The sequence below is a fragment of the Emys orbicularis genome, chromosome 16, assembly GCF_028017835.1.
Source record: "Emys orbicularis isolate rEmyOrb1 chromosome 16, rEmyOrb1.hap1, whole genome shotgun sequence".
In the NCBI taxonomy this organism is placed as follows: Eukaryota; Metazoa; Chordata; order Testudines; family Emydidae; genus Emys; species Emys orbicularis.
The window spans coordinates 14,828,877-14,855,844 of NC_088698.1; the positions used below are offsets into that span (position 1 = coordinate 14,828,877).

At 51.7% G+C, this 26,968-nt stretch overlaps 1 protein-coding gene across 1 annotated transcript in view; it reads left to right on the forward strand.

The window, feature by feature from the left end:
• Positions 1-12,940, forward strand: part of LOC135890331 (tRNA (32-2'-O)-methyltransferase regulator THADA-like) — a 39,175-nt gene extending 26,235 nt beyond the window's left edge. Inside the window, exons 21-31 of the mRNA XM_065417697.1 lie at positions 256-456; positions 1,687-1,837; positions 2,813-3,059; positions 3,458-3,694; positions 4,371-4,596; positions 5,094-5,300; positions 5,670-5,908; positions 6,828-7,010; positions 8,812-9,078; positions 10,555-10,760; positions 12,010-12,940. Coding sequence (XP_065273769.1) covers positions 256-456; positions 1,687-1,837; positions 2,813-3,059; positions 3,458-3,694; positions 4,371-4,596; positions 5,094-5,300; positions 5,670-5,908; positions 6,828-7,010; positions 8,812-9,078; positions 10,555-10,760; positions 12,010-12,281 — 2,436 coding nt within the window. The 3' untranslated portion in view covers positions 12,282-12,940. The remainder of the gene's footprint in view (positions 1-255; positions 457-1,686; positions 1,838-2,812; positions 3,060-3,457; positions 3,695-4,370; positions 4,597-5,093; positions 5,301-5,669; positions 5,909-6,827; positions 7,011-8,811; positions 9,079-10,554; positions 10,761-12,009) is intronic.
• Positions 12,941-26,968: the final 14,028 nt, after the last annotated feature.

The window sequence follows — 26,968 nt, forward strand, 5'->3', positions numbered from 1 at the left end:
CATTACACAACTTTAAACGAGCATGTTCCCTAATTGATTAGCAAGGTAACAACGTTAACCGGGACGACTTTAAGTGAGGAGCTACTGTATCACGCCCAGCACTTATTATAGAACAAACATGGGCGTTGGATGTTTACCAGCGGTGTGAGCGCACAGGCCCGGGAGCTAAGAGCTCCTAAACTGCAATCCCAGTCTGACCACCACAAGGTGTAATCTCAGCCACATACAGCTTCCTGGGCTGGTTTTGTTTCTCAGGGTTTGGAATTGTTAAGTGGCCCCAGGAGCAGCTCCATTACCCGCAGGGCAGCCGGCTTCCCCATGCTCTTCCTGTGTATCGTCGGTGGGGAGGATCCCTCCAAGGCACGCCCTCTGCTAGCACAGTGCATCCAGACTTCACTGGCCTTGGCCAACACGCCTCTCCCACAGAACTGGGACCAGACGCTGGACCTCCCTCAGGTAAGAGGCCTGAGCGCCGAGCAGTTCAGCTCCCACATTAGTGGATGATATTCAGCAGACGAGATCTGCCTCTTGGTTAGCCAGGCAGGCTGCCTCCTGAATCCCGGCCAGTGGTGCTGCTGAGCGAGCACCCTGCCCTCCGAACGCGGCTGGGGTCACCGTGCTGCCTGCAGCGCCGTCTCTCAGAGGAGACCAAACCCACAAGCAAACTACTTGTGCCCACTCCAGGAGTCCTGCTGGTTTTCACTATTGTAGAGCTGTTTGCCGCAGCGTCACACTCACTTACCTTCCCTGGCCGATCCAACTGAGGAAGACGGCTTTCTTTTCGCTGCCCCGAACGATTGCCTAGTGTTTGCTGTGTCCCCGCCCCCCCAGAAGTGACCCATGTGCATTCTGTGTAGTACGTCAAGCTCCTCTGCAATGAAAGCTGCTCTGAGTGGGAAATAACTGCGACACTTCTGGGGGGGTACCCAGGGCTGCAAGGCACCTCGCTACCACCTGCCCTTAGCGTGAGGAAGCCATATCTGTGAGGGGTCAGTTCACAAACTCCACCAGCCACAGGCAACACAAGCACTCCCCCCCTTAGCCCACGCAGGCTTCATGGTCCCTCTCCACGTAAGGAATAGGCACATGCAGCCCCTGAGCCCTCCAGGCTTCCCCCGGAAGAGTCCAGCCCAAAGTCTCTCTTCTCATCAGAGCCAGACCAGCTGTGATCCTTCGTTCATACGACAAGCCAACTGGCAGTTTGACCCCTCAGTGAAGGATACCTGGGCATACCATTGTATCCCCGGACATACCATTGTATCCCCAGATATAGTTCCAGCCATCCATTGTCATCACTTGTAAACAGGGAACCTCCTGCTGCTTGTTTTTTTCCTGCAGAGACTCTCCCATGGAGATTTCACAATCTCTTGATTAGCACTGCGGTCAGTCTGTAAACAGACAGCTGTTGTGAAGTATACAGTACTCAATTTACATATAGCCGGACAGGTGGAGAAGCAGCTCCCACCTGAAGAGAAAAACACACACACACACCCTTACATATTATCCGTACAAACACGTCACAGTGATTAGGATGATCAGCGTGACACAGGCTTTCACTAGAGACCTTACCAGACACCCTTTGATGAACGATTCTGTGGAGACCAGACCCAGGGCACTGCCTTCTGCCAGTGGGCACCAAGATGTCCCTTGGCCCCCACGGTGCTCTTTGTTGTGTGTTCTCTGCAGGTCTCCGCCTTGCACGTGCTGCAGACACTGGTGCGTGGCTCCGGCCTAGGAACGGCGCTGCTGCAGTATGTCACGCCTATGATGGCTCTGCTTCTGAAGGCACTAGGCTCGTCTAGCTGGGCCATGAGAAACGCAGCCATCCAGCTCTTCAGTGAGTAGCAGCTGCTTATTCCTAGCAGTGCCGTGGGGTGCACAAACGGGTGTCCTTCCATCCGTCAACCTCCATAGGAGCAAGGCCATTGCTCTGCTCCGTGTCCAGCCCTGAGTGCCCTCGGAATGGAACAGGAAGCAAGACGAGCATGTCAGAAGTGCTGCTGTGAATAACAGCGGTGGGGAGGAGGGAGGAGACAGTGTTGTACGGTTTGCAAAACGTGTCCTCCGGTCTATGGTGAGTCTTAGGCTAATTCCTATATCTGTTAGAGTCCCAGATTAGGCCAGCGCTGGGCTACTTCAGGAATGCTCCGCTTACCAGGTCTGCTAGCCGCTTCCTTTGCTATTTAGGGTAGCTGTTCCCTAAAGGGTCTAAGAAGAATGTTTTATACAGAATCCCACCCCCACAAAGCATTTTCCAAACTGCGCTCAAGGGATGGCCTCAAGCAAAACCCCAGGTCTGACCTTTGGGGCAGTCCCAGTCAGGATCTAAATTCTGACTTGTCTCCATCTCTCCCATTACACACAGCGTCAATGAAATGCAGCCATCTCTGGGGTGGAGGGTGGCTCAGCATAAGAGCGAGTGGAGTGGGAGATGCTGGACAAGGGCCCGAGGCAAACCCCAGCAAACAGGCCACAGCATCTTTAATGCCCTGCAGAGCAGGGAGGACCTGCTTTTCGGAGTCTCTTTTGAGAGCGCCCCCCGTCGAGTAAATTGCATGGGACTCCATCTCCCTGCCTGGGAAGGTCGAATGACTGAGCCAGCTCTGCTAGGATTTGAGGCAGGCTCCAAGGAGAGACGTCAGGAAGTCTCCGTGCTCAAACCACTAATATGTTTCCTCTGCCTAAACACGGCTCTGGTGGACTTGCTGTTCATGCTGAAGCGCAGGGCAGAGTACATGGGTAGCTGGTTCATCCCTGCCATGTGTCAATGGCCGTGGTTCCTGATGCCCTTCCCCCGCTTATTTTCTTTCAGGCGCCCTCACAGCTCGGGTGCTGGGTCCGAAGCGGAGCCGGGACGATAGCTGCGCTCAGGACGGGGTGAGCCCTCAGGCGTTCTTCAGCCGCTACCCGCAGCTGAGGGAGATCCTGCTGGGAGAGCTGCACTCAGCTCTGGAGACGGCAGGAGAGCCGGAGGGAGGGAGGTTTCACCTCTGCCCCTCGCTCCACGCCATCCTCACGCTCTTGGCAAAACTCCAACCCGGGGCAGATGGACTGAGCAGGTAGAGAAAATGGGGAGGCGGCCACCCCATGGGCAGGTGGCAGGGTGCAGGCTGGGGGTCCACGCAGGGGCACTGCTACCTATGGCCTGCGTGAGGCTGACAGCCTGCCAGAGCCAACGGCATCAGCCGCCTTCTGCGGAGGGGGAGGGTCCCGGCCCTCATCTGGGTCACTCGCGTCCTGGCAGAGGATGGGCTGCGCGATGGCGGGACACTGCAGTGACACTGCTGGTCCTGAGGGCTCAGAGGCCCCGTGGAGCTGACGTGCAGAGCCGAGACATGCTCTCGAGCGGTCGTCGTCCTTGTCTAGCCCTTTCCGTTCAGCTCCGTTTAGCAGGGACGTAGACCAGCAGCAGGATAATCTTTGCTTTGTTTCCCGCTCTGCACTGCTCGCGCTGCAGCGTCTCCACTTGCTTCCTGGAGCCCTTGCTTCAGCTTGCAGGAAACCCCATCTACGCTGTGCGAGTCATGGCAGCCAAGGCCCTGGTCCCTGTTGTCCCTACAGCTGAATACGGGAAGATCCTGCTGCGACTGGCTGGGGACTTAGCTAAGCAAGGCGGTGTCCTATCCCACAACACACTGCATGGGCATCTGCTGCAGATACGGGCTCTGCTGGCTTATGCTGCGGACTCGAACTGGTGAGTGGGTTTCTAAGTGCCGTTCCCTTACTCCCTTTCTGTTTTCACGGCAGCAAGGCATGACCTCAGAGCCAGACTCCAAAGCCAGGGGCATAGTGTGAGCAGCCTGGCAAGGAATGCCGAGGCAAACGCTGAAATTAACCTAGGAATGTTGCTTCCCAGCTGAGTGGCAGAGCAGCGGCTCCATCACAGACTCACCAGCTGACTCACTTCCTGTGCTTGTGGCAATCCTGCCTTTTGTGGAATGGCTCCATTTGCTATCGAAGGGGCAAGAAATAAGGACAGACCATACTGCATGGAGCCCTGCTGGCTGCTTCATGGAGTGCCAGGGACCATGCAGAAGGACGTACACTGACCTCATGTTCTGTTTGGTTGCAGGGGTGGGGGAAAGGTTCCATCACACACCCTAGAAACAGGAGGAAAGAGCCCAATGACGCCATTATAAGACAGGATACAGGGTGGTCTAATAGCGACTGACCTTCCCAGCCTTTATCAATGCAGTACCCTGTCCCCTTCCAAGAAACAGAATTGTAATGCATGGCTCTGCAGAGGGAACTGGGCCAGCACCTTTCAAAGAGACAAGCTAACGCTCCTGCATCCAAGGTGGCTAGTAACAGCTAACCCATAACTATTGTTACTGGTACCTCGCTAAGTAAACTCTGACGTTTCCTTTCAGTTTGTCACCAGATGCCATGCTGTCTGTGGCTCACCAGATGGAAGGCCAGTTCTGGTTGGTCACCCCTGCACAGCAGTGCCCTCTGATTCGCTCAGCCTACCTCCAAGTCATCTCCCTGTTGGTGGGGAGCTGCACCCAGGGTTTTGCAAAGCGTTTTCGAGAGGTTGTGAGCAGTGAACTGGACAGCCTCGGGCCAGGGCAGAAGGCCAGATCTTCTGAGCTCCAGGTATTTGCCTCTCCTGAGGATGTGTTCATTGTGGCTCACTGGGGCCTCAAACAGCTCAAGGAGAAGGAATATGCAGCAGGAAGATGCTACCAGTCAAGCTGCAAACACAATGGACCATTATAAACTCTCTGCTGGGTCTGGAGGACAGGATAGGGATGAGGAGCAGTCATTCTCACGGTGGGATCCTTTGAGGCTTAACCAGTTGGTGTTTGTAAAGTGCTTGGAGCAGGAGAGGAATGCTCTCGGATTTAAAAAGTCTCTGGTGCTCTTACAAAAATGGTGAATGGCCTTTAACCTCGAGCATCTCTGCTGAAGGGGAAAATGTAGGTTAAATTTAGTTCTCCAGCTATTTCACTTTTATTCAATGTGCTAGCAGTGGGCATGTAGTGTCGGGCACACATCCAAACTTGGCCCACATCAAGGGGATCTTGTCCCTGTCTGGAAAGCAAAGCCTTTCATGGAGCAGCATATAAGCAGCTGTTCTGGTTTTCTTGCAGGTGGGCTCCGCTGTGTTCCATCAAGTTATCACCCACTTCCTCTGCAAGGAGGCAGCAAGCCTGGCTGGGGCTGAGAGAGTTGGTGCCGTTTGCTTGCTCCTCCAAGGGGCAGATATTGATATACAATCAGCCATCCTGACGTGGGTGATTGAAGGGGAGGAAGAAAGAAGCAAGGACTTAGAGAAGAGTCTCCAGCTGACGTTACTGGTAAGGCAAGGCTCCATAGAGATTTTAAATCAGAGCGAACGCTCAGGAGCTGTCCAGTCCTAACACCCCCACATTGTGAAACAGATCGTGCCTTTCTGAGCTCTCATTCGGATGAGCTTGGCTAGTTAGGTGTTCCCAGAAATCACTGTGCTGAGGCCATTCACTTACCGTATGCCTTTCCCCGCGCATCCTAATGGAAGTTTGAACCCAAGTCTCTAGAGGTGAGTGGCTAGAGCGTTTAATCCACCACACTTCCACAGCTGCAGTTTAGCTTTCGAAGTGTCATTGCTCATCCCAAATTGAAAGGACTTTTTCCCGAGAGGGACAAAGATTCCTTATTTCTCTGGGAACTTTCCCTTTCTTCATCAGGAGAACCTAACGTCAGTGCTACAAGGTCGGAGGGACAAAGAGTTCTTGAAGTTATACCTGGAGGCTTTGGTGCATCTGTGCCGCAATCCTTCATCCCACGCCCAGGATGTTCTCCATCAACTCTTGGGTCCTGCAGCAGCATGTGTGGATGTCCTGCTATCTATGGTGGAAACCGAGTCTCCTGGCCCAGACCTCCTCTTCCAGGCACTCTCTGTGATTAGCTTGCTCTTTGTCCTGGGGTAAGTAGAGTCTTATTCTCCTGTACCCTCCCTCTAATTCGCTGATGGGCCATAGACGTCAATAAGAGTTTTGCCCTGGGTTTGGTAGGAGCAGCACTGAGCCCTACAACAGCCGACACTTCTTTGGCATTGCCTATATAATATATTCAGGTTGGTGCTTCGGTCCTGGCTTTTTTCCTCTTGCTCTTACGTGGTTGGCATTGAATTTTATTGGCGGCATGTGCCCTTCCACGACACTGATTTAACTGGCGCTGCATTCAAGCTCTGCCCTGCGTGGTAGGTGGTCTGATACCAATTTACTCCACTCCCCGAGAAAGCGTGGAGACAGATCACTTGCAGCTGAACAGGAGCTGTAGTTACATGCCTGCAGTGACACGTAGAAACGTAGGGGTGCCAGTTACAGAGGTGTCGGTGCAGGAGATAATTGTCCAGTAGGCTGTGTGTCCAAGGAGCCCTGGGGCAGGTACCACCCTAAAATACTGGCAGCTACGGTAATCCTTTTGTGCCTGGTGTAGCATTTGAACTCAAGTGGCCCTGCTTCTCGCGACGCCCAGACCCTGTGCTTGAACGGATGGAGAATAATAGGATGTAACTGCTGTGAAAGGGACAGAACCAGAGGTGCTACTGCTTCTCCCCCGTGTTCTGCAGAGACCCATGACCCTTCGCTGCAGGCCCTGGTATACTTTAGTGCATCTTGATTTCGTTTTTGCATTGGACATCAACAAATGCGCCAATGTCAAAGGATTTATGGCAGCTTCACTAATCTGGTGCAGTGACATGGGTCTGGCTTATTGGTACAGAAACTTCCTGAAAAGGGAGAATTCTGTGTTGGGGCAGTCAGCTGAGTGCCCGTGTCTGATGAAGCCAGAAGGAATGACCTGACTTTGATATTCCTTCTCTCTCACTCGTCCTGTGACAGTTCCAAGCTTCGGGATTATCCCCTGCTTGAGCGATGGTGTGTGATGCTGGAAAGATGCAGCAGATCCATTTCTTCGGAGGTGCTGAGACTGGCGGCAGCAAGGTCTCTCAAGCTGGCAGGAGCAGACGTGGTTCAGAGTGCCTTGGAAGCCTCCTGCCCATCCCTGCTGTCGGTGGCTGTGCGGTATGTAGCTGACACTTAAGTTGAGGCCAGAAGGGACCCAGCAGATCATCTCATCAGACCTCTCACACCTCATATCACAGGCCACCACCACCGCCTCCCGCACACTGATCCCAACCACTGAAATGAGACCAAAGTATTCCAGCCCTCAGGGGACTAGAGTATTATGTGCCACAGGCAGAGAGTAGGAGGGGTTGCAGTGCACCAGTGCCTGAGGCCCCCCCCAACAGCAGGAAATGATTCAATGAGATACACCCATGTAATCCTGGTAACTGACCCACACCCATCCGCTGCAGAAGAAGGCGAAAACTCTGCCAACCCAGAATACCCTGGAGGGGAAAATCTCTACCTGACCCTTGCAAGAGGCCAGCTGAAACCCTGAAGCATGAGCTTTTAGGTCCGTACGACGTACACCAGAAATGGGCCTCAGGGCTGCTGAGCCTTAACCCCTACCAGCACAAGCGACCCCGTCATACAGTCACACTAAAAAAATGGATCCAGCTCTCTCTTGAAGCTAATTGTTTGCCCCCACAACGCCTATGGGAAGGCTGTTCCAGAACCTCATCCCTCTGATGGTTAGAAACCTTCTTCTAATTTCCAGCCTGAATTTGTTCATGGCCAGTTTATATCCATTTGTTCTTGTGCCAGCATTGTCCTGTAGCTTAAATAGCTCTTCACCCTCCCTGCTATTTACCCCCTCATGTATGTGGGGGTAAATATCATCCATCCTTATTCTCTTTTTGTTTATATAACTAAAAAACCTCATATTATTTATTTTTTCATTTCCTGGTAAGAGCTAATTCAGCTTGACTTTGAGCAACACTTGTGGCATGAAAGTCAGGTTTCTTCATGGTCATTGACAATACACATTTCCAGTACTGCTCCAGCATCCAAAATCCCAGTTTCTGGCCCTAAAGGTTAATAACTTGCCTATTGAATAGAAAACTTGCACTAGGAAAACCGCATTGAAGAATATTAAAGGGGACATTGCCAAGTTACAAGTCACATTTTTAAAAACAAGATGCTGTTACCTGTGCTGCTGCTGCTGCTGCTAACACCTGAAAGCCTCAGCTCCTTTTCGCTATAAGTACTGTTTATTTACTCTGCATTTCACTCAGCCTGGACAATGAAAATGAACTCATCAGTTTCATTTTCTGGCCCTCATGCAGGATAACTCAACTCTGCAATATTCCAGTTGCAGACACAACATAGGAATCTTTAAATTTAAACAAAAGACTTGTAAGCTGGAGTTTAAATAAAAATACTGGAAACGTTTCTGTTGACCTAAGAGTTTGTAAAACTATTTTTTTAAACAAAATGTAAATGTTGGGTCCAGCTCTCCCCAACAGTGTCCTCATGAAAAGCCTCAATATAATATTGGATGGGGCACTTTGCACTGATGAACAGAGACAGGTTGACTGTGACAAGGTTATGGAGTACTTGAGGATATTGTATGTCACTTTACAAAAGAGAAAAGAGAGAATCTTTGTTAAACATTACCAGGATGTAGCTAGTTTCCATCTGACCATTCTGCTGGTATATTTCCCCCTTTCCCCTAGCCTCCATCTATTAGCTTTGTCTCTTTCAACTGTAAGCTCATGGGGGCAGGGCCTTTCATGTATGTAACACCTGACACATTGCAAGCACTACCAGAAACAAGTAATGATGATATTGACCATCCAAGTTTCCTGTTAGTTACAACCTGTGTAAGATTATCCCCTGGCATTGTAGTTGGATAGCTTAGAAATGCTCCGGATAGCACCATATGCTACTAAAATGAAGTCTGCTTTCTTTTTCCACTCAGTGTGATGGACATGGGCATTTACCTGCTACAAGATGAGGATCAGGAAGTACGGCGTGAAGCCTCTGTCTTCGCCAGCCTTGTTCAGCACGTGTCGGGAGCGCAGCCTAAAGATAGTTGTGTCTTCATCCAGGGTAACAGAGGGCTGGTGTGCCTGCTGCATGTCCTGCTGGAAAAGTTCTGGGGCTGCCAAGAAACCTTTGAGTTTTTGCTACGGCACCTCCCCACACTGGATCTCAGCAACATCTTGACAGAACTGGAGGCCAACAAGTGAGCAGCTAAGATTCTAAAGTGGTGTTAAGGAGACATATACCAGAAATATTTCAGTACCCATCTTCAGCTGTGGCCAAGGGGAGGGCACACTGCAACTCCAGAAGGGATACAAAGATTGCTTTGAGGCTCCCACATCCCACTTTGCACTGGTCCAATATCCCAGTGTATATTAAAGCAGCTGCCTGGCAATAGCCCCAAGGGGCCGGGAGGAGAGCTAGGGATTGTTGTGGCGTAGGAAGATCTGGCCACTCCTAGTTTTCTCCCGGCCATGTCCTCCCAACACTAGCTGCAGACACTAGAAATGGCTTAAGAGTGTCTATGGTTGTTTCATGCCACAGGAGTATACCAATACACTAGAGAGATCCCGCCATGGCTGGTTATGCCAGCAGTGTATTGCAAAGCAGCCACAGTGCAGACTAGGATTGGGAAACCTGTCTTCAGGAACAAAGGCAAATCACAAGAATTCGGTTGCCTCTTAGGAGGGAGCCCAAGTGACCAGCTTGTAAAGGGACAGCTCAGACATGCAAACAGTGATCCCCGTGTGCCAGCAAAGGGCAAGGAGGGGATGCTCAGTCTCCTCGTAGGAGTGAAAAGAGCAAATGCAGCCTGGCTTTGTCTCTGCTTCCAGAGGAAGCCGCTCCAGGTGGTATTCCAGAATAAAAGCCATAGGGACGCCTTGTTTTTATAAGGGCAGATTAAAAACTAGGCCCTGCAAAGAAATGATCTGTTTAGGGGTTTCTTTGTTTTTGTTTTTTAAATAAAAATGTCCAGACTGGATGCAAGTGAGGCTGAAAATAGAGGGCAGGGCCTAGTGAGTTCTGTCTCCATCTCTGCCACAGTCTCACTGTGCCACCTGGGGCAGGTAACTTAGTCCACCTACGTTTGAAAATCCTGGCCTAAACTTAAGCATCTAAATCTCTATTCAAGCACCTAAAGAAGTGGCCTGATTTTTTATTTATTTATTTTGGAGGTTCTGAGCACCCATAGCTCCCATTGACTTCACTGGTGGTTGCGTGTGCTCAGCACCTCTCAAAATCAGGCCACTTACGTAGGTGCCTTGCTTTAGGCACTCAAGTTTGAAAATCAGGCCTTTAATCTCTCTGCTTCTCCCTCTGTACAGTGGAGATGACACTTCAGTCTCTCCCAGGGGGGTTGTGTGGATTAAGGAGTTAATGGGGGTACAGTGCTGTAAAACTGTGCTCTATAGATGGGAAACATTATTGTTGCCAGCATCCCAAGGGAACTGTCCCCCACAGAGGGAGGCCTTGGGCCTTTCAATCTGTAAACACCAAATATGTGAAATCCCATCCTTTCTAGTCACCAATGCAGAAAGCCCCGTTTGCTCATGCAACACCCATCACTGTGCTATCACAGCTGGTACGTAGCGTGACATTGTGCAGAGGTGTTTGGAGGAACAGATCAGTGAATGAGACAAAACGTGGGGTTTATCGTTTGACTTGGCTTCCCTTTCAGAGCCGTCAGTCTGTATAAAGAGGACGAACCCAATGTTTTTGCAGAGCCAGCTGTCTTATCCCGACTGCTGCTCCCCTTCCTCCTTCAGCTGCTGGACAGGGTGCCCGCCTCTACTCAGCTTTGTGACTTCACTCAATGCTGGCTGAAAGCCACCGGACCCAGCATCTTACACAACCTGCAGCACTGCAAGCACTGGTGGAGCCAAGGTACGTAGCTGCACTGGCATCGCATCTAATCCCTTCCCAGTGTCGGCCTTAAAACCAAAGCAAAGCTGGTTGCATATATGACACTTGTTCATAAAGCACAAATTTGTTTATATGTAGGACCTGCACTAATTGCCGATCTCTTTAACTAACTATGTGGTGCTAGAATAATTGCTTTAAATAAAGTAAAATGGAAGAAGCAGCACATTACTTCCTGCCATATTGCAACTTCAGAGCTACGTTAAACTTGGGGTTTAAGTGACTTCATAGTATTCTTTACATTTTTTCAATGTTGTTCTCAGTCAGGTTAATACAATTCACCTGGACTCTAGCCCACGATCCACATGCAGAGAAACCTGCTACATTTAGGTTTGTTGTTCCAATGTTTTCCCCCCACAAACCAGCCTCCCTTCAAACAGCAGCAAGATTGAGATGAACAAAACGAAGAGTGCAAAGGAAAAGCCAGGGAACAGCCACTATGTTCCATAATTGTCCCTTTGCAGGGTCTGTGCCATTGACTGACAACCCTAACTTGTTTTCTGTATCTTGGCCAAATACACCACACAGTTCAACCAGCTCCTAGTAGCGTATCACGAATAGCGCTTAGAGGTGAAACTGGAGAATGAGAAACATCTTGGAGGTTTTGGATAACTGGAAATTGCATCCAGAAACCCCCTGATGTTACCTGCATAATAAACTATTTGCCCTTGGCAAGGGAAACTGCAGTAGAGTCTCTGTACTAGAGCTGTCATGCTGGGGAGGGGCTGGCCGTGCTCCATGCAGCAAAGGTAAGCTGAGGCAAACGCCCAGTGGAGCTGCCTGGCATTTATGTAAATGAAGAAAACTAAATAACTAACAGAGCTTAGCACAGGCTTAAGCACAAGCCCATGTCTGGGCCATATGCGGACAGGCCAAGTCAGGTGTTCTTGGAATTCACCTGTGCCAGGAACAGAAAAAAGCCAGCAGTCCCTGGTGGGTATTCATGGCTCTGCACCGTCATGCTGCTGCTGGGAGTGCATGTCAAGGCGGCACTGAGGGCGGCATTGGTTTTTCAGTGACAGCTCAACTCCTGCTGCAGCAGCGTGGTGCTTTATCTGCACTCTGGCGTACATGGGAATTTGGCTCATGGAGAGGATGGGACAGTGAGAACAGGAATATTTGCCCTCTCGTCTGTCTCTATACATTACTTTTGATGGCCACTGATCCTATACACACCCTAACCCTATTAATGCCTTGTTCTGCTCCCTTTTAGAGGCCATTGCACCTTTGCATATGAAAGCTCTGGGGTGTGCAAAGGTGCATGCTGCTGTCACAGCGCTACTGGTGAAGGCTACACTTCTGGCCCACGCTCTGGATGGCCTGGAAAGGACCCACATCAGTGCTTCAGAGATCCACTGCACTTCCCAGGAGCTGAGAAGTGAGCTTGTGCTGGTCCAGGAACTGCTGGCCCAGCATGGAATGGCCCCCACCTTCAGTTTAGACTATGGGATCACAGATACAAGGTTCTCAGTAAGAGCTGTCTGATCATCCTGGGTGGCAGAACTGTGTTGTACTGAGTTACCATGAGCCATTAGCCAAGGGGCAGAGTGTGCTCTCTTCACACTGTGCTTTAGATGTCTGTTCTGAGACACTGCTGGATCTCTGTGCTCACCTTCCTGATTTCTCCTCTGCTGGGAGCCATCCAGAACTGGTAGGTTATTGATGTAACTCAGGTGCTCCCCATTCACCAGCCAGGAAAGGGAAGTGGTACACTGTCCTACTACCCGGGATCCAGGCCCCTTTCCCCCTCAGGTTAGCTTGGTTCCTCAGACTTATTTTATCAACCACACATTCTCTGGATCAGGCCAGGAGGTGACAGCTTCCAGTTCTTCATTCAGAGGGCAGCTTTACAAATTACATTACTACCAACATAAAATACCAGTGATGGTCTTAGCCCATGTTTCTGCTCCTCTCTACCTGAAAGGCATGGGCTCCTTGGTATGCCCAATATTCTCAGGTCAAGACAGCCTTCCCTGTAATGAGGAGGGTTGGATGCACTACTCCCCGAAGGACCAGAGAGAACACGTCTCGAAGGACAGAGGTCACATCTCAAACTCCGATCCCCCTGCTCACCTGCTCTTATTTCACTGTTTTTTATCCAGGTTTGTGGCTCCTGTTATAAGGAGTCAATAAACATGCTTTTGGCTGAATAAAGTGTCGCTTGGACTTTATCGCTAATAAAGAGTCCTACTTGAGTGTTGCTATTACTCAGTGCTATAAAGCAATCTGGGTGTCTGATTGAAAGGCTTTTCAAATGGAAAATACAGTTAGCAAATGCCCTCTGATTCCTCAACTGTTAGTCTCTGACTCTCAAAGCTTAGTTGCTGCTTCACTTATGGTCTAACTCTAGTCCAAACTGCTGGTGCAACAACAATCCCATACCAACAGAGCCTTCCATCTCATCTCTGTTGAGCACGTGCCTCACTGATTCAGCCTCTGTCCCAGAGTTCCTGTCCTCAGAGTACAGAAGGGACCCTTCACATGTCACTCTCCAGTATGATGTAGTGAGAGGGTGGGGAATATGCACAGGAGCTGATCCCAGCTGAGAGCAGATCACACACACACAGTCAGGGCTGCTACAACTTTCCTTCGCTCCCCTCGTTGTAGGAACTAAAGTCCCAGGCTGACTGACTCTCTGTCTATCACCGATACTTCAATGAAACATCTAAAGCCTCGTTAGGGAAGTGAACTCAGCTGTGCTAATCACTCCTACAGGACTTAAAATACACAAAGCAACGGCCATGGCAGAAAAGTGTTATTTTCAAAATGTTTTGGAAATAACATTTTTAAAGCCTGACATTCAGATTAAGAGCCTGACATTTTAGTTTTAGGCCATTTCAAACGAGAATTAAGATACAGAACTTAAAGGAACCTCCTGGGTCGTCAAGTCCAGTCTCCTGCTGTCACAGGTAACCCCATCACTTCACTTCCCAACTCCTTTACCTGTTTATAAAGGGTCCAATGTGCCCACAATTCCATTCATAAAATACAAGCCCAGTCATAAACTGATCAAGCCCCATCTTAAAACTAGTTAGATTGTTTGCCCCCCCCCCCCCATATGCCTATTGGGAGGCCACTCCAGAACTTCGCACTTCTGATGGTTAGAAACCTTTGTCTCATTGCCAGCCTAAGTTTATTCATGGCCAGCTTATACCCATTTGTTCTTGTGCCAACATTGCTCTCTACCTTAAATAGCTCTTCACCGTCCCTGGTGTTTACCCTCCTCATGTATTTATTCCTGAAATTCAATGTTGATAAATGCAAAGTAATGCACATTGGAAAACATAATCCCAACTATACATATAAAATGATGGGGTCTAAATTAGCTGTTACCACTCAAGAAAGCGATCTTGGAGTCATTGTGGATAGTTCTCTGAAAACATCCACCCAATGTGCAGAGGCAGTCAAAAAAGCTAACAAAATTTGGGAATCATTAAGAAAGGGATAGATAAGACAGAAAATATCATATTGCCTCTATATAAATCCATGATACGCCTACATCTTGAATACTGCGTACAGATGTGGTCGCCCCATCTCAAAAAATATATATTGGAATTGGAAAAGGTTCAGAAAAGGGCAACAAAAATGATTAGGGGTATGGAACAGCTGCCATATGAGGAAAGGTTAATAAGACTGGGACTTTTCAGCTTGGAAAAGAGATGACTAAGGGGGGATATAATTGAGGTCTATAAAATCATGACTGGTGAGGAGAAAGTAAATAAGGAAGTGTTATTTACTCCTCATAACACAAGAACTAGGGGTCACCAAATGAAATTAATAGGCAGCAGATTTAAAACAAAAGTATTTTTTCACATAACTCACAGTCAACCTGTGGAACTCCTCTCCAGAGGATGTTGTGAAGGCCAAGACTATAACAGGGTTCAAAAAAGAACTAGATAAATTCATGGAGGATAGGTGCATCAATGGCTATTAGCCAGGATGGGCAGGGATGGTGTCCCTAGCCTCTGCCAGAAGCTGGGAATGGGCCACAGGGGATGGATCACTTGATGATTACCTGTTCTGTTCATTCCCTCCAGAGCACCTAGTATTGGCCATTTTCAGAAGACAGGATACTGGGCTAGATGGATCTTTGGTCTGACCCAGTATGGATGTTCTTATAGGGAGCAATCATATCCCCTTTCAGCATTCACTTTCCTACGCTGAACAAAACAAGCTCTTTTAGTCTCCTCACCGACATTCAGCTCTCCAGTCCCCTGATCTTTCTAGTGGCCCTTCTCTGCACCTGCTCCAGTTTGAATTCAGCTTCCCTGAACATGGGTGATCAGAATTATGCATAGTATTCCAGGTGAGGTCTTTCCAGTGCCTGGCACAATGGCATTAATACATCCTATCTCTTCTGGAAATACCTCACTTGCTACACATTAGGACCACATATGCCATTTTTATGCCCAGAGCAGTGGCGTAGCCAGGATGGGACATTTGGGTGGGCCCCAACTTCAGGTGGGTGGGCAATGACAGGGGGGCTGGAGGGCAGGAGGGATCGGTGAGCCCGCCCTCCCCCTCCAGCCGGCCTTGGGGGCAATGGATGCTCTGACCAGGGACCCTGAGGGCCCTGGCACACACCCAGCTCTGGGAGGAGACGCCGCTCTCCAGCGCACAAGGCACCCCTCCCCATCCCACTGCCCCACACCGGGCCCGGCTGCCAGAGGCAGCAGGCTTACCTTTTTACCTCCTCTGCCACCGCCACTCGCCCGCCCTCCTCCCAGTGGCAGATTAGCCACTGGGCCAACAGGGCCATGCCCAGGGGCCTCAGCCAATTGAGGGGCCCTGGAAAAATGGGCACCCCCACCTGCTCCACTCCAGCTGGGAAGCGGGGCCGGGACGCGGGGGCTTGCACGCAGGCAGAGTGGGACAAGCCCCCACTCCCCAACCCCGCTCCCTGGGTGGAGTGGGGCAGAGCCAAGCCGGAGTTGGGCCTGGATGCTAAGTGGGTGGGCCCTGGCCCCCCCAGGCCTAAGCCCTGGCCCACAGTACATTTGATGGCTCATAGTCAACCTGTAATCAACCAGCACACCCAGGGCTTTCTCCTTCTCTGTTGTTTCCGACTGATGAGCCCCCATCTTGTAGCAGAAATTCTTACCCGCCCCTGTGTGCACGGCCCGACCTCACACTTTGTACCATTAAATTTCATCCCACGTCTATCGCTCCAGTCCTCTAGGTCATCCGAGTCTTCCTGTATAATATTCTGATCATCCTCTGCAGTGGCGATGCTGCCCAGCTCTGTGTGGTCAGCAAAGTTCATTAGCACACACCTATTTTTTGAGCCAAAGCCATGGCTGAAAATATTAAATATCGGTCGCAGGCCAATCCCTGAAAGGCTCGAACACTTGCAGGAGTTCCCCCTGACCTCATAATCTCTGCTCCATCACAGGTACACCCCCCTCCCCACTCCATTCACCACCGACTGGCATGTGCCTGGGCTCTGACACCCGCCCTTACCCACCAGGGCTCCCTTCCTGCTGCTCGTGCGGCTCCCCGATTTCCCTCCCCCAGCTTCTGCCGCATTAAGGGCTGGCTCCAGCACCCGCACCATCCCCAGGAAACACGGCCCCTGGTCGGGGGGAGCGGGGCAGAGGAGCAGTGAGCGGCCCGGGAAGAAAGACCCGGCCGGGGAAGGGGAGCCGGCGGCAGCGGGCTGCTGGGCGAGGAAACCAGAGAGCCCCCGGGCCGGGGCCGGGGCCGGTCACTGCCCCTCCGGCTGGGCAGGGGGCTAAGGCCGCGCTCGGGCTGGGCGGCGGGACCGGGAGCGAGCCCCAGCGACGGGGCAGGGCCCGGCCGGGATCCCGGAGCCAAGCCGGGGCGTGGCCACGGCGGCCCCGCGTGTCACGGGATACGTGGCAACCCCCCGCTTCCTGCCGAGCTGGGCCCGGGGCGGCCGCCGCCTCCCCCGGCTCCCGCTTCCGGCCGCCGGCATGCGAGCGCCGCAGGCAGGTAGGTGCCGCCCCGCGGCCGGGCCGGGCCCCGCGGGCTCGCCCCAGCCTAGCCGCCGGCCGCGCCTGCGGCCCCGAGGCGCAGCCCCTGCGCAGGAAGCCGCTCCCGGCGTGCAATGGGCCTGCGCTGCGCCCCATCTTCAGAGGTGCGGGGCCACCCCAGCGAGGGGACCGCCCCCAGCGCGCGCTGCCCCGCAGTTCGTTAGCCGGCGGAACTCACCCCCACTGGATACTGGTGCGGGAAAGAGCTCAGTAGGGCCCAGCACAGTTAAGGGTTTAGACCAGCAATAAAAGCATCTGGAGTTTCAGGCACCAGGAGAAAAAACATAAGGGAGCTAAACGCTAGTGCTTCGGGGCATCAGCCAGGCACTAGGAATTAAGGATTAGGAAGAAATTTCCCCTATCAGGGGGTTATTGCGTAATTGTGCATTTGAGGGGTGCTTTTACACCTTCTTCTGCAGCATCGGTGCTGGCCCCTGCACAGGGACGGGATGCTGGGCTAGATGGACCATGTGTCAGGAAGTGTCCTAGTGGGTCAAAGTTCCCAGCGTTGAGGTGATGACCCTCCTGTCTCTCTCTCTCTCTGACATGGGTGCCTTTGAAGGCCTGATCCCTGCCCCAAGGAGCATATGCTACAAATCTGACAAAACAATAGAGAGCTGCAGAGCTGGCTGGATGCAGCTTGTAATTCTCCAGCTCAAAGTAACAGGTGGCACTTTCAGTACAAAGGTCCGGCCTTCAGGGACAGCTGATGCCCATGTGAGCTACTGCTTGCTGATCCCAGCAAGCTGTAGTCCTTGTGGGCTATACTTCCATGGAGAACAGGATGGGGAGTCAGGAGTCCAGGGTTCTAGTCCTCGGCTTGCTCTGGGACACCAGTTGCTTCACCTTCCTTTGCCTCAGTTTCCCTGCATTTAATGTGGTAATTAATGATATTTACCTTCCTTCATAAAGCCCTGTGAGATTCTATATGGTTATATAGGGTAGCTGCTTAATAGGAGGGATTTCGTGCTTTTAAGATGCAGACTCCATGATGGGCCTTGCTGGATGAAGCTGCTGTGTTGCGGGCTGGGACCGGTGCTCCGCCAGGCCTCACTTTGGCCTTAAAGGCCAGTGTGGCGGCAGGCAGCTCAGTTGGACGCAGATCCTGTGCACCTCTCAGGCTGTGGCAGTTTGTCAGTGAGGCCCTTGGTTAGGCAAAGTTCAGCCACCGCTGTTTGTGAGGCGCCCAGCTGGATCTGTGGCTAAAGCCAGGTTATCTAATCGTAGGGTAATCTTATTTACGTGCTTAAATCACCTGAACTTAAAGCTGCAGAGGGTCCTATGGGTATTGATGGTTGAAACATAATTATCAACCAATTGATTGCTCCCAAAAACCCCAAACTTGGATGGAGTCACGATCCACCTTGTACAATATCCTCTTCTACCACCTGGGCTCAGTAGGAGCCTCATCCATGCACTACAGTTAAGCGGGATCTCACGGTAAATAGTGCCATAATGGTGACTTGTAATTGAATCGCAGGGGCAACATGACCACAGCCAAGCCAAAAAGACTCAAGTTTTCCGAAGAAGAGAAGTTCCTCATCCTTGAAGAATTCAGCCTGCGCAAGGACATCCTGATCCCCAAGAGCGGGCGCTACAGGAACATGATGGACCGTCAGCGAGCGTGGGAAGAGATCACTGCTGCCGTCAACTCCCTCAGCCCGCTCGTGCAGCGCACGCCTGACGAAATCCGCAAGAAGTGGCATAACATGGTCATTGACGCCCGCAAGGAGCTGACCACAGTGAAACACCCCTTGTTGAGGCAGCGGCCCCAGGAGAGGCTCTTCCACAACATCTTTGCTCTCTTCAATAAGACAGGGCCGGAGCTGGCAGAACCGTTGCTTCTGGGCGCTGGGTTCAGAACAAAGCCATCCAGCGGCCTGGCTGGAACCTCAGTGCCTCTCTGCGCAGCGGAGGGGATGCGGGAGTCTTCGTCAGACTTATTCCTCCACAGCCAGAATGATGGGCTTCAGCTGAGCCAGGGGAACAAACTGCTCTGCAAAACGGAAGTCCTTTTGGACGCAGACAAAGAAATGGCACCAGGGACTGGCTGTCCAGGAAAGAGCTTCATCCGTGCGCCAGGGGACCCGCAGCCCAGCGATTTGTGCTTGGGTGGATCTCAAGAGAGTGTGGAAAAGAGACTGTTGGGCCCCAGTAAGGATCCTCCGCTGACTTGTGCGCCCGTAGCTGAGACACACCCTGTGCCAATTCCCAGGACGACCTCGCCACCGAGCCGTGGACCTGAGGTGCCTGCTCCTGGCAGGACTCCGGTGCCTCTGAACTGCTCCCCAGACTTTGCACTGGCCTATAAGATCAAGTGCCCTTTGAGCCCTGTATTCGAATGGCCTTGCCTAGGGGTCATCTCAAGCCCAGTCACACAAAGCAGCAGGACTGACAGCCCCAGCTCCGAAGGCATCCACACAGCAATGGATGATAATGGTGAGACAGCCACGCCCGCTAGCCAGGCCACACAGTGCCCGGCTCCTCCTCCTCCTTCCCAGCAGTATTTTAATTGGTGCGTGAAAGGAAGAGGCTATTAGTTACTAGCAGCAGCCTGGCAAACGGGCCCAATCCTGCCTCCCGTTACGCCACATATAGCTGTAGATGCTACATGCAGTTCAGCAGAGCTACTCTGGATACTTACCCGTGTCACCAAGAGCAGAACTCAGCCTATTCTGAGCCGGAGCCATGTGAGCTCTGCCAGTATCTCTCAGCCCTGACCAGTCACTGCCCTGCTCCTGTCTGGAGTACAAGTTTCCATCAGTGACAGGTCACCTGGTGGGTGGGAAGAGGCACCAATCTCATTTCACATGTGACCTGAGTCAGGATTTGTACTTGGTCTTACCCTGGTGATAGAGCTGCCTGTGCCGCTTTGCCCTCTGTTATGGAGTGTCATTAATAGGCACCACCCCTTCCTAAGCAGGCCATGCTTGCCATGAGAGGAGCATGTTGCTATCAAGCGACCATTTATAATAGATTTTAAGATGCCCAGAATTCCCAAGAATGGACCTTTCCTCCCAGCCCATTGCCAAGTGCTTGGGCCAAACACGTCTCCCCGGAGAATGGCTCTGAGTCAGTGAGCAGTGCCCCCAGGGGTGTGTTTGTGTCTCCAGTCCGTCAGGGAGCATTTTTCCTACTACCACTATTAAGATGCCTTTGCAGAAATACAGCCCTGTTCTCCCCTGCTCCAGCTGTGATAACAGTCAAGTGACAAATACTATTTCCATCCCAGTGCCCAGAGTTGTAAACAGCTTAGAACTGGGGTTCTCAAACTTCATTGCGCTGCAACCCCCTTCTGACAACAAAAATTACTACACGACCCCAGGAGGAGGGAGTGAAGTCTGAGCCCACACGAGCCACACACCCCAGATGGGAGGGCCAAAGCCCAAGCCCCATCGCCCCAGGTGGGGGGGGAGGGGGAAGCAAAGCCCAAGCCAAAGGGCTTCAGCCCCAGGCTGAGGTCCTGTAACCTGAACCACACTGCCCAGGGCTGAAGCTCTTGGGCTTTGGCCCCGGGCAGTGGGGCTCGGGCTTCGACCCCAGACCCCAGCACGTCTAAGCCAGCCCTGGTGACCCCGGCCCACATTGGAGTCCTGACCCACAGTTTGAGAACTGCTGGCTTAGAACCATCTTGGTTCCTTACTATTGTAGCTAGAGACGAAATGCGGGTCAGCTGGAACAGGTCAAATCCAGCGAGAAGGGACACCTTGCTTTTAAGCAGTGGTTCTCAAACTTTTGTATTGGTGACCCCTTTCACACAGCAAGTCTCTGAGTACAACCCCCCCCTTATAAATTAAAAACACATGTTTTAATATTTAATGCTATTATAAATGCTGGAGGTGAAGCAGGGTTTGGGGGTGGAGGCTGACAGCTCACGACCCCCCACATCATAACCTTACAGCCCCGAGGGGTCATGACCCTCAGTTTGAGACCCGCTGCTTTTAAGAGAGTAGATGTACAATTTGAGGCTGGGGAGAAGTTCCCTGTGTCTGTTTTTAGTGTTGCTAAACTGTCCTGAAGCTCCGGATCATGCGTAGAATCGTGCCACAGATCTGCCCCGTATTCCCACTCATTCTCCAATGAATCACATTTCACCCCACTCTGCTGTCTGTGTGACCATGCTCCTTCCTGAAGACAGAATGGACATTGGCGTTAAGGCATCACTCGCTCCCTTCAGCCCACTGCAGTGAGGGCGTCTCCAGCTCTGCTTCTGTCCAGCTTGCCAAACAGGCTGCTTAGAACTTCAGCATAAGTTGGCAGTGGCCTGCCCCAGCCAGTGTTAACAACCTCCGCATGGCACTATGGTTAAACCTGACAGAAGGGGCAGGGCTTACCCCCCTGGGAAGAGCAGCTGCAGATCTCCCATTGCCATTAAGACAGCCCCACCCTCCACCTTACGTATGCTCGGGCAGCTTGAAAGAACCTTCATCTGCTCTCGGGGCAGGGTCACACCCTGAGCACACAAGCCCATGCTGACTTTGCTTGCTGTTCATCCCCCTGGGATTGCATGGGAGGCTGTCCCATGGCCTGGCTCACTGGCAGCACTAAGTGAAATTAGTCGTAAGGTGCCAGTACAGCTTTAAATGCCCGTTTGTAGCACCAGGCACTACAGGCCTCACCACTATTTGATGCTTGGCACGACTAGTGGTTCTAGGACATCAGAGCTACCACACGTCTCATATCTAGGTAAATTATGTGGGTAACAGGAGGGGAGTACCAAGGTGGGGGGGGGGAGGAAAAGAGGCCAGAGGTAACCAGGGAAAGACGAGAGAAGATAGGAGAGAGAGACACAGGGGTGTTAGATCAGAAAGGGCATCTCTGTAGAGCTGCTTCCTGTAGCCTGGACGAGCTTTCCTGGATGCAGACAGAGCAGCATTAGGTCACTGGTCCTGGCAGAACTGGGGCATGACCCTTATTTTGAGGAGGTTGGATCCTGCTGTTTGTGGCGGGTGCGACGTTGCCCCACAGGGGCTGGTTTCTGGGATGAACCGCCGTTTCTGTATTCTCTTGACTCCGTTTGCTTTAACCATTTGGGGGGTTGTTGTTTGGTTTGTTCAGCAAGCGCATCTGTGACCGAAGATTCGCTGCCCAGCCAGAGGGGTTGTGTCGGGCCAGCCAAGGAGCTTTGGGAGAAGCACAGCCGGCTGCACACCGAGATCCTGGAGCTGCAGAAAGAGACCTTGCAGCTGCAGAAGGAAAAGATCGTGCTGGAGAAAGAGAAACTCTTACTGGAAATTGTCAAACTGCGGCGAGAGCTGGACACATGACCAGCTGCCGGGGAATGATCTGCCCCCAGTCTGTGGAGCTCAGAGCCCAGTTCAGACCCGAGTTCCCTGGAGCTTCATGTGCTTGAGTGAAAAAAGAATTGAGCAGGAGAGGACTGAGCTGGTGCTGAACCTCACAGACGTGAATGGCAGGGACTCTGTTTCCTGTGCAGAAAAGACCAGAGAAAGCACTCCACTGATGCTCTTAACCTGCAGTGAGAGCCACACCCAGGACATCGGGGGGCACCCGTTGTGGCTTTGGTGGCATAGCGTAAAACTCGCATAGGTTTGGGAGAGCCACAGCACCAAGGAAATAACTCTGCGTGGGCCTACACGGGGCCCCTCCCACAGCAGGGTGCCAGAGCAGTCCATGGGCCGGGGAAGAGGGGCCGGGCCGTATCTGTGTATGGAACAGCAGCACAGTGCGTCACCCCGGGCTTCACCTGCTGCATCGCGCGTTGCAGAGAAGACTGAACATGTAGCCGCGCCATTGCTTCCTGCCCCTGCGGGGCCTTCCCCCTTTAGCCACTAAGCCACGAGCAGGGAATTTAAACCAGTATCTTCTTTTTTCCACCTTGATATAAACTCACTAAGTAGAGAAGCAGCATAGCAGCTCCCTCCCTTTCCAAGCCAGGATCCAGCCCTGTACTACAGTGTAAGGAGCTATGGGGCAAAGCCAAAGGGTCTTTCCCAGGGCAAACTCCTGGTGAAGAGAGCGGGAGTTTTACCTGAGTAAGAACTTAGGATTTGGCCTTTAATGATTAAGTATTAAGTTAAAATAAACAAGTGAACCCAGCCAGACTCATTCCCTGCTGGCACTGCCTGGTTTTCTGCTCTCCTCTCATTGCCAGAGGCAACAAGAACCAGAGCGCACACAGGGGTCTGCTTGCTTTGTCCTCCCCTTCTGAGGATTGTCTATCTCATGCCTAAGCTGGATAGTCTAAGTTTCTCCCAAATATCTTAGGGGGCACACCTACTCCTAGCCATTTCCTCGTCCTGTCCAGCCGGGCCACCGTTCAGGAACGGCCTTGTTTGTATACAACTTTCTTAGTGTTAATTTTAGTGCTTGGGAAATTGCCTTGCTATTGACCCTGGCTAGAGCCAGACAAGACCCCAGCAGACACTACAAGCTTCCCACACAATTCTGCCAAAGAATCTCCAGTGTGACCTGGATCAGCCTTGCCATGACAGTCCTGGTCCATCACTTCTGCTAGTCCAAAGCATGTGGTGGTTTTGGGATGCAAGCAAAAGCCCACAGAGAACTAGGTCAGAGTGATTAGATTGATCAGAGATGACCTCTTTTCAGCTGGGAACCGAGGCATCCAGAAGTGAACGGTCACTGCACTAGTCTACTGCAAGCATCATCTTCCTGCATTACCATCTTATTTCTAGCCCTTTCTTTGGTGGGGATCCTTGCGTGGGGAGGAAGTGAGTCTCCTGGGGAATTCCTCCCTCCCAGAGGCCCACCTGCTGACGTATTCTGAGGGCTGCCTGAGTCAAGACCTCAGGATTTGGCTGGAGGAGCAGTGCAGCCAGCATGCTCCACCCTGGGAGAGGAAATTGGGAGTGAGCATTGTGTTGGTTGGATGAACCCAGAGCAGCGTTGATGGGGGTTGCTCTGATGCAGCTCTTGCCCAAGGGAGTGGTGGGGAGAGTATTTTAAATGCTGGGGATGGATAAGGTTCCATTGAGTTTGGTTGCATTCTGCTCCCTGGACATTCGGAAGCCCGACAACGCCTGTCGCATTTGAGGTTTTTAGCAAGCTCAGCTAGTGCTCTGACGAGCAGCTGTACCAGTAACTGGCGTGGATGCCGAGCCAAATAAACTTGAGCTCTTCAGAAAGAAAAAACCTGTGAGATGTCTGGTGTGGGTTAGGTCAGGTTATTGCCCATCACTGTGTGAAACAAAGCAGGACATTAAAAAGCTGATGTGGGATCTGGGAGCCAGAAGGTGGTGACACCTGTCAGATTGCACCACACTAGCTTGTCTTGTGGGGACAAGTATAACAAGCGTACAGACTGGCTGTCTCTCTTGGGGGAACGTGGGTGTCCATAGGGAACATAATACATTTGAAAGGTAACCGAATGCTTCAGGTGGCGTTCAGATTGGCATCTTCTGCTCACAGGAAATAACCCAGTTTGAATGGGTAGCTGCCGCTTGATTTCACTTCCCTTTCTTACCCGTGAACCCCAATGAAATGATTGCCGTGACAAGCAAACGCAGTATCCTGGGGTTCCATGCCTATTCCTCTGCCAGTGACTCCCAACTCGTAACTGCCAAATTAACCTTGATCCTGCAGCCAAGCTGGGCTCTTTCCTTCGTAGGCATCATCCCTAGTGACCCTGACCCCAGCGTACAACGGAGGCGGCATGGCTCAGGGTTACATTCGGCAGCTTGAAATACTAAAGTGGTTGAACTAAATAAGTTTGAAAATTGGCGACTTCTCACATGGCACAAGTGAGGACCAGGCATTTCCTTGCTGGAAGTTAGGATCCTGATGGGTGCTCTCTGAGCGCTAACACAGGAACCTTGAGCAAGCCAGCTAACCTCAGCATCTCCATTTCCTCACCTGCAAACTGAGGCTAATAGAATCACTAAAGAAAGGATTTGAAATCATACTTCACTGTCGAGATCCACAGAAGTATTATTTTCCTAAGTCAGACTTGCACTGAGGATCTCCTCCAGTGTTAGCATCCCCAAGCAAAAGACCAACTGCACAAAGCAAATTCATTTTGCGATACTCTAAACATTTTTTAGTTTCATGTAGTATAGTTGCGGAAACTAGGGGTGACAGAGCATGTATCTCCTTTGCCCTGCTGAGGGCACTAGATGTCACTGCCAGGCTGTTTTTGAAGGCATCATTTGATGGCAATACAGCACTAGTGGGAGAGAGCAGAAGAAGCAGAGCAGTGGTTCTCCACAGATCTGTAGGTGGCAATATTGATGCATGGTTTATGAATCTATCCTTTTGGCACCACGGACAGTCTCCAGCTGTTTGCTCTAATCTTCATGCACAAATGGACAACACCCGTTCCCCCTGAGGCAGTGCCTTAAATATTTGGGAGTAAAGGGCTCCACTGACAAACTACTACAAATGATAGAACTAGATTCATTAAAACACCAGTCCTTCCTCCATGTCCCCTTGGAATTCAGAGGCCCAGCTGGTCAGTGAATTAGGGATTTCATAGGCACCGCAGACCTTTCATGCCTGCCTCAGTTCACACAAACATCAGACCCTCTCCGCCCCGTCCATTACATGCCTGGAGTTCCACTTTTATTTCCGCTGTACATGCTTAAAGCAGCAGCTGTGGAAGCCTTTTTATGCAGGTTCATGAAATGGATCCCATGTCACTTCACACCTTTGTCCTTGTCACCATGTCTGTGGCCCGCTCAGCTGCCAGCGTTGCATGTTTGCTTCTGGGAAGGCAGAGCATGGAGTCCAGGGTTAAGCACTAGGTGCAGTCCTCTGCAGTGAGTGGGAGGGATTCTCAAGCACCCTGCTCCTCTTGCAGTGTGTAAGGTACCAAGGGATGATGGGTAGAGAAGGGGACATGAGGATCAATGCACTGAAGTACACAGTTCCTGTCAGGCTAATGTGCTTAGCTACCTGCTCCCTCATAGACCTTACTCTGAGTTCTTAGCAGGAATCTCTGCATAAGCAGCACTCCCCGGGCATGACTTAGGCAATGCAGACAGCCATGGCTGTTCTCTAGAGTCTGGTAAGAACCAGCTGGGCATAGTTAAGGGTCTGTGGGGAGCCTGCAAGTGCCAACCAAACAGCTGTACTTCCTGCCTGATCAAACCCTGCTGACTGTTAGTTTCCTCTCTTTGATGGGCCCTGTGGGTACGTAATGTGAGCTGCCTGTTTGGGAAGACAGACCTATCTGGGGAGAGGGTTAGATTGCCTGCTGGTGGGGGTGGGGGTGAGGGTGAATGCCCCTCCAAGTTCTTAGCACTTGCTCAAAGCTCCATAGGCCCAGGAGCTGGGGGGTCATGGCCTGACCACTTTTAAGCAGTGATCCCATACTAACGTATATGGTGCTGCCCGAGCAGTCTGGCGCGTACAGGCGGAGGGACAGCCAGGCCAAATTTCAGAGCGTGGTGATATGATCTCGTGCATGAGGTCACACCACCAAGCCAAGTTGGCCTGGCCACTCCTCTACACAGAGAATTGGCTGGGCCAAATGGTGCTGTGACCTAGCACACGGATTCTCTTTCTGTACCGCAGGGGAGCCTGGCGAGAACTCGACTCCTGTCCTGGCAGCACCAGCTCACGTGCTGTGTGGGTAGGAGAGAGGGAGGCTCCCTGGCCAAGGAAGACCCAGGAGCCCTGGGGGGAGCAGGGAATGAGTGAGGACAGGAATGGGGTGCCTGCTGTCCAGAAGTAAAGGGACTGGAGTTTGCTTCCCCCTCCCCTGAAATACCTGAATTGGCACTACTGGTTCAGAATCTGGATCTGACCATCCCCGGAGTTCAGATCAGCCCATAGTACACAGAGGGCTCAGCCAGAACCTTTGGAGCCAGATTTGCTTTCTTACGAATTTTCCACCATTCAGGGCTTTTGGCTCAGAGCCACATTTAATCATGTCTGTGCTGAGCGAGGAGCAATGGCCGTGCAAAGCACTCCTTGTGTATGCCACCAGGGCACCGTGAAAAACACGCCAGCTCTTTGCAGGCAGCGATTAGCCTGTGTGTGAACAGCCCTCAGAGCTGAGCCATATTGTCCACTCACCAAACAGCTGGGACCAGTCAGACTTACTAAGCCAACCCAGAACTGGGGGAGGTAAATGAGCATTCAAAGCCTCTGGCCTAGTTAATTCACAGCCTAATCCTGGCACAGGTTATTCATACCAAAGAAATGCTTTAGACAAGCAGAATGAGAGCATCAGACAGGAGGGAAAGAAACTCTCATGCA